General features: G+C 36.0%; 1 protein-coding gene across 1 annotated transcript in view; it reads right to left on the minus strand.

Moving 5' to 3' along the window:
• USH2A (usherin) overlaps nucleotides 1-18275 on the minus strand; it is a 390721-nt gene that overhangs the window by 202177 nt on the left and 170269 nt on the right. Inside the window, exons 30-31 of the mRNA XM_074166292.1 lie at nucleotides 11486-11599; nucleotides 8959-9120 (exon numbers count right to left, since the gene is read on the minus strand). Of these exons, the coding sequence (XP_074022393.1) occupies nucleotides 8959-9120; nucleotides 11486-11599 (276 nt within the window). The remainder of the gene's footprint in view (nucleotides 1-8958; nucleotides 9121-11485; nucleotides 11600-18275) is intronic.

An 18275-nucleotide genomic window follows, 5' to 3' on the forward strand; every position in this document is an offset into this window, starting at 1 on the left:
AACGATGTGTTTCCAGAGACAGAACACAGGCAGTTTATTATCACCAGTGTAAAAATTCACTCTTTCCCACTTGATCGCTTACTCTGTCACATGTGCAACCTTGTGCAGCACCACTCCTCACCAGAATAATTGAACAGCACCATTCTTAAATTAGAAACCCAGATGCTTATTTACGTGTAGCCATAAACGTACTCAGACATGCAGAAAAAGAAATCAAGATATGCATACTGTAAATGTGCCTCTGTAATAAAGGAACATGGTATATCCAAAGCAGCCATCACAGAAACAATAACAATGTTCATAATCCAACTTTCCATTCTTCTCATGACCATAAGTCTAAGCTTTACTTAAAGCACACTAATCTGATGTTTTTCTTACATGTTTAGTTTTATGTTCACTTCCATATTTTTTCCCATGCACTAGTTAGTTTCCTGGTGACACGTTACTTTAACGTGTCACCACTTATACGATAAAAACTGTGAAAAAGAAAGAAAGAAGAAGACCCCCAGTAGCTTTCAAAGTCCAACCACAATTTATGTAAAATGCTTCAATCAGAAACAGTTCATCATAAAAATACACTATTTCATGGAAGACTAGTGGAAAGAATGATGGAGTTCAGTACTGACTAAAAGGCTATTAAGCTTCATGTAAACAATTTAGGCAATCAGTGTAGAAACCTAGGTTAGATTTCTGGCAGTGATTCAACAGGAAAAGAAGTATCCTAACATGCTTTTCATGCTTTCTGTTATATGATTTATGTTTTGCATATGTTTTCACATAAGTTAGGAGGACAGGAAAACAGACTCTGAAAATACGGGAATCCTCCAATCATACAAACCATCAAATATTTTTAAAATCAAACTTATATCCAACTATTTTACGGCCTTGTAACACTCATGCTTGTACTGTTCACACACAAAACAAGACTTGTGAAAGATGAAAAATACTCAGGAAGATCCGGACTTACGGTAACAGAAAAAGACATTAATTGGTGAAGCACTTTAGAAATGCAAGCTGCAAGGTGGTTGCTCAGATTTATTGAAATAACAAGTCTGAAACACATGCAAACATCAATGATTCCCCTTTTCAGAAATTTATCTCATTATAGTTTTCTGTTTTTTCAATAAAATGAAATGCTGAAAATATTTAAGTAATGGTTATTAACTAACACCCTCGTGGCCATGCACAGAAAAGGGGACACCCCTGATTGGGAACCCTCCAGAAGTATTACTGTGGCATTACCTGCCTGTAAATAGTCACCATTTATTAATATTCCACTATTGTTAAAAGAAGGTTGAGACATATCAGGTATAGAAAGAAGAGTATGTGTCTAGTGTAAGTCAAACAGGAACATGTGTATTGCTCAGCTAGAATAATTATCACAGCTGACAAACCAACACAATTTGTAATAGCAGCATGGAAGAAAATACCTATCTTAAATTAAATATAAATCAAGTGTTTGGCAGTCCAGGAGACCAAATTGCCTTAAATGAGTAAGGAGAAATATGAGTGTGTTTTCTGGGGCATAAGGAAAATCTCAGAGAGAAGCTTCATTATGCAGCTTGCAATATCAAGAAGCTGCCCCACTCTTTCCAAGCCTGTTAAGTTAGAGCTAAGTGAGTATCTCCATGTGAACGGATATCAAGATATTCAAACAGAAGCAGCAGTTTGGCCTTAGTCCATCTGTGCAAGAGGTGCCATATCTTTATTTACATGAGTTCAGCATTACCTGAAACTAAGCTTAAATAATTTACCAAGCATTTTAAAACGATCCTAGGAAAAAAAAAAAAATCTTAGAAAAGTGGAGATGTTTTTCTTTATCTATAAACATATAATTTATAAGTTGAACATAAAAACTTCCACAGTTTCTGGTATTTTCTAAAGCACTGAAGAAAAGTGTGATTGAATGAAATCTTGACTTAAACTATAAGCTTACGCATCTCTTTTATCAGCAAAATTAAAACCAGATTAGAATCCACCACTTTGCCTTAGGAGTTTCAGGAAAACCACAGTTACCAGACATATTGCTGAAAATAAGATCCTACAAAAAGTATTTCAGGCTATGAGCACAACATGACCAAGAAAGCATATTCTAGTTCTTATAAAACGAAGGAGACCTCTCAGTGTTTAATTGCTAACATTGGTCACCATGTGACAGCTGCTCACAATCAGAAACTGCATCACTTGATAGGGTCCTATATGAAGTTTTTGCTAATGAAAGACAAAATGCAGAAGAAAAGACTATGCCCTCAAAAATTACAGAGCAAGGCAGACAAGTTGCATAAGATTGGGCCAGTTTGCCCAAGAGACGTTCACACAGGCAACATTGCATCTGATCTCAGAAAGTGGCAAAATAAGAACCTAACTGCAGTGGTGATGTCTTCGAGGAGATCTGCAAATTCACATGACAGTGCAGAACACCTCCAAAATGATAATGTGTGGAGAGTAAGCTCTGCTGCTTGCCAAAAAAAAAGACCAAAAAATAGGTTGTATTGAAATTTTACAAATTAAGTTCAGTGAACACTTGATTTAAATCTGTCCTCAGTACACACTGTCTTTTGAAGCTATCTCAACATCTTTAAGCCTGCTGATCAATCTAGATATCTGCGAAGGAGAAAATAAATAACTAGAAGCCTATATGTGTTTAATTGTGACAACTAATTTTGAAGTAAGATCACAGGACAAAATAATCTAGGAGTTCTACATTTTTTAGTGGTTTTAATTCTTGTAATGGAATTTAGATAAGACTGAAAATCAATGTTTGTCTTCTCTTTGTTTAAAAAACAGAGTCAAGAGCCAAAATATTTCCTATGCTGCCAGAAGGGAAAGGAGAAAAAAAAGAAAGAACTATCCCTGATCTACAGCTATTAGCTCTGGAGAAGCTATTTGCTCCAGCTTGTGTTGATACATACAGAAGATCGGGAGGTATCAAGCACTCCCATTTTATAATTTGTGTTGCATTCTAATTTTTAGAAAGCAGTACTTAAGCAACCTGAGAGCTCAGAAATTCCAGCAGGGTTAGCATGAGTTCTCTCCTGGCTTGCTGTGTTACCCAAATCTGATCAAAGGACAAGGACTCCAGAAGCTTGTCCAGCTGTGGTTTTATAATGACACCATTAGGTTTTGCTCTATAATCAAGGTCCCTAAAAGTCTGTGTAGCTTCAGGCTTAATATCTGCGACAAGGTTAACTGAAATCTGCAGCAAGGATAACTACTTTAGCAGATTGTATCAGCAGGAAATATTTAAACACTATTTAAAAGGATTTTAAATAAGCAGATTTTATTTAACACTGCACTAATGCACTGCAATAGGAAATGATACAACAGAGCTGCTACAAATAAACATAATGCTTTTACCCTTACCCCACTCTCCCTCCCTTCTAAATTTCCCAGATCTATATTATTAAGTCCAATGAGTGCACCAGATCTTTCTGTCTGGAGCTGAAATACAGGAATGCCAGACTCAGCCCATTTGCCCTTTGGTTTTGTGCCTGCTGAATCTGCATTCTGGGTCTGTGGAATTAATTACGATAGTACCGGTCACTGGCAATGTCAGTGTTGCCAATTCAGGTGTATCAAATGTGCTTTCTTATATGCCTACAACTTTTAGAGGAAGGCAGCTTCTTCTGTAAGACTGGTGTACTCTGCCCTCTAGTGCTAGGTGCACCAACTTATATATACTTAAATGCACAGTCAGGCCAGAATAAAGCCTGAAACAGCAGGTGGTCTTCATATGCCGTCCTGGAAAACATGTTATTTCCTGGATGCCTTATCAGCAGGATATGTTGCTAAACCAAATAGCAGGGCTGGGCCTGGAACTGCTGCATGGTATTGCAAGACCCTAAACTAAGAAAGAGACATTGGGGCATATCTCATTGGGTCACATGTAAGACACTTCAGCTAACAAATTCTAACTGTGAAGAGATGAAGACTAACTTTTCATTGCTCAGAATGGTGTTAAACAAATCTCTTCTTCACAAAAAAAAACCCTGAGGAATTTTGACATTCAAAGTTACAATATACATAAATCTAGGACTAACATTGTACTAGATAGCAAACTGCACTCTCCAAAACACCCTAGTGAAAGAACAGACTGGGTTCGCCTGGTATTTATATGCATTTCACTGCAACCTGGAAGATAGGGAATAAACTCATACCAGAGGACCACAGAATTTTTCTATTGTTTTTCCTTTAAGGCAAAAGCTGCCAGTCATATTTAAGCAGAACCTAAACCAAAGGAACACAAATCTTTAGGGCTGGAAACTGGTGTTTTGTAAACATGGCTATAACTAAAAGCTTTATGAAAAGTAACCATGAGAACTACATCTCAAACCTAAGATAACAATTATTTTTTTCTCAATGATTCAGCTTCTTGCAGTGACACGTCTTTTTGCAATTATCCTCTATATACAATTCTGTGGCTTTTCTTGTCCAAATTCTTTCACTTGGCAATTAGTACAATATTGATATCATGATGGAATTTGATTTTATTATCATAATATATCATTTAAAACAAGCAGTAGTAATCATAGGGATAAAAATGACAAAAAACTTTGACAATTTTTCATTAAAATGCACTGTAATTACTACTTGTTTACATCAACATTAAAAAAAATACAAGTACCAATTTGGGGTTCTCCCATTTTTTTTTAAGTTCGGATATGCTAAGCCCTGTTTGCACAGATGTTAAACATCTGCCTCTTCCTCAAAGAAAAACAAGGCTCCCATTCTATCCTGGTTTTGTAGAATCAGCCTTTTCACACTCACATCAAATGAGCCAAAGCTTAGTTCATGCTTTTAGACAAAATTGTGAAGACAGACTCTAACCTTTTCCTAGGCTCTCTTTAATATTTTGTCCAGAAATCTGGTACAAAGCAGCCTGTCACAGTTTTTTTTTAATTCTTGGGCATATGATTTAGGATAATTCTATAATCGTTTAACTCAGTTCAGTATCTGCCCATGTAATATAGTTGACAGGATTTCTTTCCTGAAAAACTGGAAACACTTTTCAGTTGGCAGAGAAAAATAAGTTTCATACAGCTGAGTCTTAATAAGAATATCTTCCTTTTAAAGATTCATGATGAGAACCATTAGATTCTGAAAGGGAAATTATACGAACACAATTTGTTAACATTGTCAAATATCTAGCGCCACAGAAAATGCAGAAATACATCCTCCCTCAAAGCCAAGCCCAGTGCAAAGACAGATTTATACATTTTGTTTTCTAAAGAAATTAATTTCCTTTTGTAAACATGTTAGGTAATGAACACCGTTTCTTAGTCCATCAAATCCTCAGCATTTAAGAATAGAGGAAATATTTTTCTCTAATCTTTTTTCTAAAGTTTTTTCACAAGAATAAGGTTTCCACCAAAACAAAACTTGGCACTTGGGTCACATCTGATCATTAATGTCTCTGCTTATATTACACGTATCTGTATTTATTAGACCACCTTTCTTTTGGTGGTATTGGCCACTGCAGTTAAATGTTCTTCAGTATAAAACACACCCTGTTTACGCTTTTATCTAAGGCAGGTGGTAAATTTCTGAGACTAATTTAAAGAAAATTGAAAAGAAGAACAAATTCCTTGCCTAAATTTAAAAATATGAAAAAAGAATCACATTAACAAATCTCCACGTTTCAAAGTAGAAGCTTCAATTTTGCCTGTGAGTGTTTGGATGGGTGAGAGAAGCAGGATAAATCAGCTCAGATTTTCCTAAAATCAAATGTCTTTGTAAGATCAGTGTGTATATGTTAAGAGTTCTGAAGACACCTGTACAAGCTTCTCCATCTCCTCACAGCTGCTACTCACCCCTACAAGAACAGTAAGGTATGCAGGTTTGGTGAGCAGAACCCTATGGCAATCGCTTTCCTGAGCTGCAGCTGTTGGGCTTGGTTACAGGAGCTTCTGCACTCTCACACAGAGGAACTGAAAGCATGAATACAGGGGTATGGATTCACATATCCTAAATTCCACTTGGGATCCTGGACTGAGTATTTCCTCTTGGCTTGTCTCTAACCCATTGGAGAGACTGGGCTTTCACTGGAATTCAGGATGTGAAATAGCACCCAGATGGCATGAAGAAGTAGTACCACGTAAGGCAAATGCACATAGGTCGAAAGCAAAAAAATTGCAGACAGTTAACAAAGATGTTGCGGTACAGGGGCTGGCTTCATTTCAGTGCTTTATCACTCACAACACAGAAACTGAACTTGTCAATATGAGGAAAATATTTAAAGGCACTAATGGATGATGGATGCCTAATGGGTCCCCCCTTTCAATGTGGAAAAGTGTGCATTTGCCATATGTGCTTTTAAAGGGTTTCCTTTTTAATTACAGCTCAACCCCTTGAGGAAACAAATACTTGAATTTCCATGAAAATCAATGAGTATTTCAAGCCCTCAACAACTGTCAAGATCAGAAACTAAGTTAACAATATATTTGCAATTATGGTGTTGAGAAAACATATCCCTCCTCAAGTTATGGATTAATTAGTATGGGCCTGAACTGGTTGCACTTTCAATGGTCTGAAATGAAAGTCAGTGAAGTGCTAATTTTTAGACAGAATTGATGCATTCCTAAAAAGAAAAGTTTTTAAGAAAACATTTCAATAGATACAGCACTTCAAATACACAGAGAGAAACTATGACTTTCTGGTACAGACTACTGGTTAGGAGCTCAGTTGTATAGTTATTAAATTATTTGGTGAATGAATAGGAAACAGATGTCAGAGACAATGAGCTTTGTCTCTCCGTTTAGGGTCAATAACATCAGCAATAAGTCACAAACATCACTAGCATAAAAGCTGAAAGAAAAAGGATAATAATATAGGAAAAGTCAAAAAGGTAGGAGAGAGACATGTCTAACACTGGAAAGTAAAAGCTGCAACTTTTCACTGTAAAACCATAACCCTTGGGGAAAAAAAGATTGTGTTATACCTCTTTTGCCTCCAGCCTACAAAAAAGAAAATCTTGTGCTCTGAAAGAAAGTAAAAATGAGTCAAATTCAAGATATATGCAGATGTAAGCAAGATCTTGAATAAACCTGATTCAGAATGACTAGAATTTCTAGTGACCCAAATCGTAACCTGCTGGCTCAGTTTGCCTCTTCCTCCTCAGACAGTGAGAAACTGCAGCTAAATAAAATGGATCCAAAGTAAACAGCCTTATCTCCACACCGTGTTCAAACTGGGAGGCAAGAGTGGCTCTTGTACAGTACTGCATAGGGCAACACAATCTGATTCAGTAGCCTGCTCTTTTGAATAGGATTATCTGTTCCCTTTATATCTACCTGAAAAAATTAATTGACGTTAAAGTTAGGAAATGCTCAATAGGATCAAAAATATCAAAATTTCTAGAAAAATGTAGAAAAATATAAATAAATAATTTCTAAATAAAAGCAACAAGAGCTCCACTAGGATGCTTACAAACCTAATGACTTTTCCTTAGACTACTTTAGGTGAATGTACTCTGATGTATCATTCAAGATTTAGAGGTAGAACTTGAGGAATCAAGTCCTGACCCTTTTTAATTTATCCTTTTCTATATTTAAAAAAAAACAATTACAAAAGTTACTTGACATTTTCTATCAATAAGCTTTCATTTTGCCTATGAGTCAGAATACGATCACATATGAATCTAAAACCAACCAACACGCATTATGGTGAACATTTCCTCAAACGTTTTACATTGCGTGTCAATTTATAACCAGGTTGCAGATAAACACATCAGTAATACTACTTGTGATGAACTTTCAGTGATAATTTTAGTAAGATTAGAAACACAACTATTTGTACTTTAAAATTCTTAAGAATAGTGTTACAGTATGGCAATAAGAGATTAATGGAGATTTTGCAAAAAAGATAAATGGCACTACCAAGAGTACCAGAAAACTGGGGGGGGATAAGGGGAGGGGGAATGGGGGAGAAATTAATTGAACCTATACTTTTGATAAATATTTATTTTTTTGTAGAAGAAAAATGCACACTAGTTTGAGCTGTCATTATGCTAACCTATATCCTATTTTTCATATTATTAGTAATACATAATGTGGTAGTTTATATTCAAAAATAAAACCAGAATGTATATACCTCATGTATTTATCCAGAAATACACTAAGGTTACTATGGTTACGAAAAATCCATTACCTTTGAATACAGAATGAAAAAGTTTGACTTAAAGTGTGCACTATTTATTACAGCGATCATCAACAGCCTTCAGGAGGTTCTCTAACTGGATTCATTTTTCAGTGTCAAAACTGACCCACCACACCAGTAGCTTATGGCCTGTGCAAGGCAAAGAAATTTGAACTATATGAATTTTTAAATATGTTTTATACTAACTCAAGATGCAGAAATGGCTTTGAATTTTAAGGCCTTACATTAAAAAGAAAGTAGGGTCTTGATACCCTTTTCCCCCTGAGTTGTCTGATATTAAATTCTTTACTTTTACTTGTACCTACTACCATATAAAAATTCTGATGGGTCCAGAATAGTGCATATGTTGTACTATGATACTTTTAGCTCAACAGTTTGGTTTTTACTTTGGGTCTTTTTGTTGTTGTTTGAATAATGTCTGAACAAATAACTTGGATATTTCCTTAAACGACACCAATTACATTAAAATAGGAAGTCAGATTGCCACGCATCACTGTACTGCCAGCTGGATGCTATGAGATCAAAAAGTTATAAAACCATTAAATACATGACTCAAGGTCCTGTGAAAGAGGACAACACAGCACAAGATTTAGCTACACCATGGCAACATTAATTTCTGATTCTCAACAGAGAGTTTTATGAAGGATTCTTTAAAAAATAGAACCCATCAGGGTTTAAAGTGCATCTGGCTCATTTTAAATTTAATTTTCTTTTCTTCTGAAATAGGAAGGGGTCAGTCATATTCATAGTATTCATAGCAACTATGAGATATTCATCTGACATGCTACCTCGCACAGAACTCACCTGTTACAACATATTTGGTTCCATTTCCAAAATAAGTTGGTACTCCATTCATATATAAAGTATATTGTGTAATGATACCATTTGGTGTTTTCGGTGGACTCCAACTCATCAGCAAGAATGTGGGAAAGGATATTGCTGTGGGTGGTTGCACATCTTCAGGGGCTGGTGAAAAAATGTGTAACATTATATTTCCACAAATAATAAATAATTTCTGTGAGCTGCTACCACCGGAACGATTTTTGGTAAAGTTGAAATTTCAGAAGAGATTTCCTGCTTGCAACATACCAGCATTTTGAGAATCTTCTATTACATGTAAGGTTTCCTAGCCAAACAGGAACTTCTATGAAAGACAAGGGTATACTCTTTGCTTTTTAGGAGAATAATTATGTTTATATAATTTTATCTTTCCAGTTTGATAACACTGAGCAAGGGGAGGAGTACACAATTTTAGTACATTCCTTTTTTTAATGCAAATTTTCTCTTCCTTCATGCTTTTATTCCTAACTACAAAGTGATCATTCTTTGTAATCACAAATGCAGATGCTGCATTCTTAGGCACTACCCATTATTTCAGACTTTTCAAAATTCAATACACTTAGCAATGTTTGTTTAGCATAGATTTTATATATATAATATACTGGAAGTTGGCAATGGATAATAATTTAAAAGTCGAGTTCTCTCACCCTTCCAATGAGTTATATGCTGGAAGCACAAGCAATCCCACTGAATATCGCAAGGGGAGCAGAACTCGGGCCTTAGTCTGGGAGGAATATCTTGTAATTTACAAGCTCTGTGCTAGCAATTTAAAACAATAACTAGCAGTGGCTGGCAATGTGAGAACAATATAAAGTAATGAATGTTTCAATAGGGAAACAGGGATAGCTGGAGGGTGTGATATGGTGTCTGTCTTCTGTATCATCAATTTATTGTTACTAAGAGCATGCAACAAGAGCGTCCAAAAATAGAAACTCCAGACATTGACTTTTTGTTCAATTCTTCTGAGGGATAAAACACATGTTCCCCACGGCTTTATTTGATCTCTGAGAAAAAAAAAAGAAAAAAAAAAAGAAAAAAATCTATTCTTGCCTAAACCTTCCCAATATGACAGCATATTTGAAAACAGTGGATGTTTTTCTCAAACGCATGTAAGAATTCCTGCTTTATTCACCAAGTTGAGAAAGTAAGACATAAACAATTTATTTTTTAATTACTATATTGCACCAAAAAGAAATAAACAATTCTGTGCTTCATGTTTATGTCACAGGGTCCATTAACTGTTTGGCTGTCAGAGGCTACACCCGTTCATGGATAATGCCACCAGACAAACTCAGTCAATTTATTTAGAACTTCCAAGAGCCGATAATTAGGTTTTGATTTGATTGGTGTTGCTGGCAGTTGCTAATATGTTCACATCAAAATGCTGTTCCAGCAATGTTAGACTGCAATCTTCAGGACTCCTCTCATCAGGACAACGCCTTGTGTGACTACCTCCTTCAGCAGCAGTTCAACACTCTAGCATTCTTTTAATCATAATGGTTGTAATTCACATAACTATATGCTAAAATTTTATTTGTTTTATTGGTACTGTATTACTACCTAGTTTGTATGAGAAGATTAAACAAAGAACTGTGGAAGGGAGGGAATTTTGAAAATTACTCCACACCGTGGAAGATTAACTACTGTCCTATAAATACACATCAAAGTCTTCATTATTTTACTGGTGTAAATTTGGAGTAACTGATGATTATAACTGGATTAACATGGCTTTAGGATGATAGAACCAGATGTGGACTTTATATTTAATTGAGAATGGAGTTAGATATGTCACAGATATTTTGGGAGCATTTGCTACAGTAATTGATGTGTATTACTTGTCAGCCTATTCTCTAAAGTCAGAAATGTGTATTTTTTCTTTCTTCCTGCTCTTGTTCCTAATGTAAACACAGAAAACATTATGCTCACAACCTGTAAGCTTGAGCACAACAACATCTAAAAGTATTTAGAAAAGAAAGGGAAAATCTAAGCAATGATTAATAAATAACTCAATTGGCATTTGGAAGTCTCATCATACTGAAATAATTGTTGCCTATTGCTGCTGTTTAGCAGTTAAAAGAAACCATGGAAATCAACCGTTTGATTCTCAATTTCATACTGTGCCATACAATCAATTCTTTTTAGTCAGACTGTCTCTAGATTTACTTCTGAGCCATAGTAAAATGAGGAAGCTTTCATTAATCTTTCAGATGCTTCATATTAATGACAAGGCTCTTGCATGAACAATGTAACAGCAATTAAAAAGCCCATTAATCTGCATTACAGCTATTAAAGATGCATGTCATTAAAGGCTATGGAGTTTGATTCATTTTCGCACCCCCCCAAAAAATGGAGCAATTATGGTCTGGCAATGCACTTTGTCATCAAATTAGGTTGGGGTTTTCTAGCAAATGGCTTTGCAGCATTTAGCTCTTCTCCTGTTTTATTATTCATGACTGAAATGTGGAAGTCAAGACCTTTGAAATTACTTTACCTTCTTGTGGAGTAGAGATGTTCAATGCATGCAAGCTCTCAGTACAGCCAGCCAAAGTGCAAGCAGTTAGGGTTACAGCATAGTTTGTGAAGGGATGCAAGCCTGTCAATATGCCTGCAATAGAAGAAAGCAAGGTGTTATGCATGCACAGTGTACACACAGATTACATACATACACAGACAAAAGTGAAAAATTAAAGTTTTCTGCTACAGGCTTTCACTGTTACAGGTGGAAAAGAAAAATGATTTTAAGGTTTCATTACTATTATTCTGTGACTTAAATTTTGCAAAATAAATTAAGAGCAAACAGTATTTCCTTCCATTCTTAATACTAATGATGCAGCTAAGTGTTTTTAGTTATGTTTACTATAACAGGTACTATTTCAAGACTGAGGTGTCTGTTTTAGTATAACAATGACAGTAAAGGAGATTTTTTTCTTGGTCCTTGCCTCACAAAGTTTTTTCAGTTATTCATTTTTTTTTCCAAAGAATTTTCACAATCTCCCAGAACAAATTTTTTTTAATGCTTCATCTCCAATGTTGCCCCTATTCATCCATAAACTGAAATCTCTTTTCTGTATGAAACATCCCACTTGTGCTCCATTACTTCAGTGGCAGCATATAGAACATATATTTGCTGTACCACTCCAGTAACATAACTCAGGTGACACAGTACCCAAGGGTTTACAAGAGAAAAAGACCTGCAATGTTATGCTTTTTCAGCTTCTGCTCGTGTTAGTAAAGAGAAGTTGCTAGATTCCCATATATTGATCGGCTACTTGTCATAGCAAATGCAACAAATCACTGCTTACCACTTCAGGAAGTTACACAATATTTTGAACTGCATTATACAGAAGGACTACGTGGAAAAAAAATGTAGTTTAGAGTCATTTTCAGAAACATCAGCAGTTCCCATTTCAAGGTAAGTCCGACAACAAAGTAATAGGGAACGAAAATGCAGCAGTAATTAAAAGCAGGCCACTCCATGCGAAGTTTTATTACAAACCATGTTCTCACCTCAGCTCTCACAGCTTTTAGTAAAATCAATGGGGTGTTTCATTAGAAAAAAAAAATATATAAACCAAAATATGTTCTTTCGGACCATCTGACACCAGGATTTTGCATAGCAGCTTCAAAACCAAGAGTACCTCAGAGAACCATAATTCTTCGCCAAATTTCCCATAGTACGGTAAGACTGAAACCCCCTCAGCATTACATGTCCACAAACAGGTAGAAGAAATTAGTCCTTATAATTACTCCTCATTGAGTTACTACACAGAATGCAACATAACTTTGGTTTTCATTAAAAAATGTCTTTTTTCCCCACATAACCCTTTTAAACTCACAAAAAAGCCCTGGAGAGTAGATGCTGGAATTTAACAGTTACAGCACGACTATATTATTTTCTGAGTAGGACAATCGAAGTAAGTCTGTGAATGTTTATATTGTGTTTACCAATAGGTCTGTTCACATGGAAAATACAAGATTCCACTGAATTAGTACTGTTTGTGTCTTTCCTTGTAATTACTCCAAGAACTTCAAAGGTTGGCATTGCAATGATTTTTCTATTTGAATTCTCTGAGGTCCGGTTCCACTCGTACACACAAAGAGATATTCATAAGTAATTACATTCACTTCAGAGTGGTGTTAAACTAAAACCGGTTGATCAGAATCCACTCTCTCTGGTTGATAGTTTTGATTTTGCACATCCCCAGTTAACAGCGGAAAGCTGTGCTGCCATCTTACTATCTAATGTAAATGTGACGGGAAAGAAAAAGAACACTGTGTCAGCCACCACCCAAGCAAATGTACCTGTAATCTATCTGTGATGGAAGACAAAGATTTTTAAGAGCACTGAAAAATCAGAAAATAGGAAATAATGACATTTTAAAGCATTACTATCCCTATAAAGCAGGAATATTTGAATCTGCAGTGAAATTCTTCAGCACAGAAATTTCATCAGTCAAAAAAATATCTTTTTTGCCTAAGACTTAGCACAAAGCACTTATTTCCAGGCCATAGAGAGTTAAACGTGGTACATATAAAAGATACTATTGGAATTATCTTCAGCAAATAAACACACGCAGAAACCAAATCCTCTAACTGTGACATTTGCAAGTCCTCGGTTAACAGGAGCATGGTATAGTATATATGCCACCTCTCTATTCACTCTGCTGTGCTTTAGGAAGCAATTTAGTTTTATTTGTACATTTAACACTTGTAGCATTCTTTTCTTATGAAGCAGTGAATTAATGCTCCTTGCATTTCCTGATAGAAGACATTCTGTGGGGTCACCAATGGCTTCAGGCACTGAGAGCTGCAGTAGCACATATCCAGAAAGCAGCCTGTAGCTGTAGGAGGTTTGGATTGGGCTATTTGGTTTACTTTTGACAAAGTAGAATGGTTTTATATAAAGCACCTACAGTGCAACAGGGTGTACATTGAATAGGTAGGCTTGTGAAAGGCAGTGAGAATTTGAAAAAAAAACAACACAAAACAACAAACCAACAACTAAACCCTTTTGCAACAGGAGATTTCTGTTTAAAAAAAAATTATTCAGCAAAGGCAGCAACTTAAAAAATAATTTTTTCATTTCCTAATTAATGTTTTTCCTTCACATGCGCTCTTGCACTATTTTCTTTCAACAAAGAAACAGATGTGCTGCATAGGTAGGCAATACCAAGTGCACAGATTTTATTTACATACTTCAGCAAACTACTTTTTTCTCAGCTGCCAACCTATCTGTTTGGCCAGCATCCACTGTAATCTGTTCTCCTTCATTATGTTAATCTGTGGGCGGAAAGATTTCTGTCATCTTCAAATCGCTTGTACAGCAATGGTAAACACCTTGGCCTGTCTGTAATTGGACAGGTGTCTGCATTGGTGTCACCCGGCTTTTAATTCAATTAAAGAACTGGCTGCTCTGCTCTCATTACCCACTCATTTCCTCTGCACTTTTAGTCAGTCAGTGAAATTTACACTCAGTGCCTGACTATCTTAGAGTACAAAGTCAGCAGTCCCATAGCAAAGATCATCACTAATACACGTGAATTAATTTATAGCACAGCAAAATAAATATTGAAATAAAAAGCAGCCTATGAGCCAATGAAGTTGGCTGACAGCTTCAGAAAACTTTGCCTAACTCCTCAGTTATCACACTCTCAGACTGGCATCTCTTGTCTATACCCAATAATTGCTGATCTTATATGAGTCCATCAGGCTTTCCAAGACAGGATGCTAACAAAGCAAAATTTGGCCACAAACACACTTGCATATATTCTATTAATGTTCACAAGAGACAGGTAGATAAATTGTCACTTTGATCAGAAGACAGAATTAGAGGCGCCATCAATATTTAAGAAGAGGGTCAGCCTCCTACATTTGGGATATGAGTCCCATTCATTCAGCCTGCCACTACAGAGCAGCTGAACCCATCTAGACTTAAAATTTACATCATAGACTAAGTTCCAAGCCTTAAAATCCACATGGGGAATCGGAGATGATAAATCATTCTAACACACCACTCCTATCTGCCCACTCAAAGAACCTTTGGAAATAAATTAAAGTTCTAACACAGACATTTTGACACAGTGACCCCATGAAACTGAATAATGTCATTTGTTAAATATGAATGTAAAGTTAACAGTCTAAAAGAGTGATCTGGAATCACACCTAGAACATTAAGCCCACTTTATATGCAAAACTAGTATTTAATTTTCTATACTTTTATTTAAATGATCTTTAATTATTTGCAATATTTAAAGTTGAAGTTTAGAGTTGTGTCAGATAGAAAATGCTAGGTTCATTCTTGCAGATAAGGGATAAAAACCAACACGGACAGTAGAAAAGGGTCAACAATGAATTTATGGTAAAATGGATGCGTGGACTAGTCAGAGTTAGTTGCACCTTTATGTCTACTCCATTCATCATTCTAATGCATACAGTATATAAGAAGATTAAATATCCAGCTTCTTCCTTTCAATTCTCCATAAAACAGACATTTCTTTGTTCAGTCCATCTGAAAGGGAGGTCTCGTATATTTAGGCAGCTCAGCCAGATCCCACAGTGTTCTGGCAGATTTTGAGTGGAAAAGTAGTACGTCTCATCAAGGAAAATAATCGTTTTACCACTCAGGTATGAGGGTTAATATTCTGTTCACAAACACTGAAAAATTGATTCAAAGGCAATGATAGTATTTTAGCAATTTCCTCATCCAGTTAAAAGACTTTTATGAGAACAACTGCTTCACTGTTCCAATCTGTCATCCCGCTTTTTCAAAAAGTTGCTTCAAAACACAACCACGTCTTGATGAAAAGACACACTTGCTTATGGTAGCTTACTGGGTTTTTAGTCTGCATAATGAATTGGTCAAACAAATATAAATTGAGGTGAGCTTTTCGAAATACATTTATTGAAGGAGCCTTCCCATAGAAACAAAACTAAAGTCATTTGCCCACACACACAGCTCACACAAAAAAGCTGTTTAATCTTACAGACATAACACAAATACTAAAGTTCCTCACTTCCACAAGAAAATGCACTCAGCTAAGACAGTGGAAGAGGACAATTTTGCAAGGCTAAGGGCTTCTTTCTTTTTTTTTTTTTTTTGTTACAGGTAAATTTAGGTAATTTTAATTATAACCAGGCACTACTTTCATATGCAGCCTGAAAACTCAGCTCTGCTACTGAATATTAAGATTCCCAAAGTCAACCACAGAGCTTACCCACACAAACTCCATTTGTTTCACAAGCTGAGTGTATTTTTTGCCAAAGGGACTTTTCCTTGCCAGATTTTTTCATTGTTTCCTCCCTAACACTCTACTCCATAAAGACCTGTTTTGAAATACACATATAGCAATTGAAACAACACTTGACCTTATAGATTTACCTTAATTCTTATTTAAAGTCTTAGAAAAAAAAATTACCAAATCTCCCCTCCCCAAACCTAAAGACTAGTTAGCCAACTTGAATGCCTGAGGCTGTACAGCATCTGTCTAACAAAGTCACTTGTGTGTCGAGATGCATCATTGCCACAGTACACTTAATCACAGTCCACTGACCAGAAAAGGAAGTCCTCAACTGACTTTGTGTTTTCGACAGATTGTAGCAAAAACTGTTTAAGCACATGCGTCTTCTACATATGCATTTCTGGACTGAAAGCCTGCGCACATCAATCTGTCACATACATCTGCATTTGTAAAGCATCTTCTACCATAAGTATAGTATGAATTATAAAATTTTGAAGAATTATTGAACAAGAGGGCACCTGTTCCAACTCTTTGGCTTTTAAGAACAGGAAAAGTTTACTTTGGTTACTGGATTTCTGTGGCTTGCAAGAGCCTTTTCCCAAACGAAAAATTTCATAACCAACCATACACAAGCTCCACTGGCCTCGAAGATGCAATTCAGGTTACAGTGGTTCAAGGAAACCTGTTACACTCCCTATAACACAAGGCAACTCTTTAGTTGCCTTAATTTGCAGAAAACCTTAGCCCAGCAGCAAGAGTTAATTAACTACAGAGAGTATTGGTTCTGTAATTTCTATCACTATGGTGATATGACAACTTTGTCATTGTTCATTTTCTACAGGATGTTTAGTTTTAAAAGTTTGTAGAGAGAAAGACTGTTTACTGCTTTTGCAAATTTTTAGTATGTCTATAAAACACATTAATAATCCTTTCTCTCCTCACAAACATTTAGAAATTGATTTCTTTTTATTAATAAAACTATTGGTATGTAGCTAAGAGTTGATGCAATTTTGATAAAATGTCCAGGTTTATTTAATCAGACAATTTACATTTCATATGAATAAATTTATACAACAGCATTAGACTGTAAACAAGATTCATTTAGGTCTAAACTCAATCAAGTTAGAGCCTTAATATTGCAGAATATTAATATCATTTGTTTTAAAAAATATGCTGCTGGTCTGCTAAAGCCAGTTAATTGAAAGGACATACGAACCTACATTCTGCCAGTCTGATTTAGAGTCATTTGGAGCTCACACACTACCTGACAACTCACAGAAACCTAAAGGGCATAGAAAGATCTGTTGGCTACCTTATGTTGCATTAGCTGCCACAATCAAACAGGGATCTGCGCAGGGGCTGAGGTGCAGCTTCTGTTATACTCCTGCAGCTCCTCCCACCAAGAGGTGTACGTACATATGGTTGAGAGAGACAGAAAGACCAAACCTCCTTAAAATCCCCACAGGGACAAAACAGACCAACAACTGCACTGCAGCACTAATCATTACATGGGTCCCAGTATATGATACCACTTCATGTTGAAAGGGTGCAAACAGCCCTCCACATCTCTCGCACTGTGGCATGGCACTGTAAAGCGCATACTGCCGTTCTTCTGGCTATGGGAAATATTTAGGTGTTTTCTGTCATATGTCTGTGCTTCTGACCAAAGATTATTTCTACAAAATGACGATAAAGAGAAAGAATTTACCTGAAAATGAAAACCATCCTTGTATTTAAGCGTGGTTCAAGCACCAGATGAAGAAGCTCTTGAAAACCTTATTTTCAATACAAAATTCCAGCTTTTATTACTTTAAATGTTCTGTCATATTTTAGTTGCAAGTAAATATAAGCTAAATACTCCAAACCTGGTTAGTATGATGTGACTCTCTGATCTTCACGAAAGGTTTTATAACATCAGAAATTTGCCTCAACTTGGGAGTATGGACTAGGGGAGTCCCCCTCGTGCCCTGAACATAAACATATTTACATTAGTTGGTTTGTAATTCTTTTCTGCCCATTTACAAAAAACTCATTAACTGCAGA

Source organism: Numenius arquata, chromosome 2, assembly GCF_964106895.1.
Source record: "Numenius arquata chromosome 2, bNumArq3.hap1.1, whole genome shotgun sequence".
Classification (NCBI taxonomy): Eukaryota; Metazoa; Chordata; class Aves; order Charadriiformes; family Scolopacidae; genus Numenius; species Numenius arquata.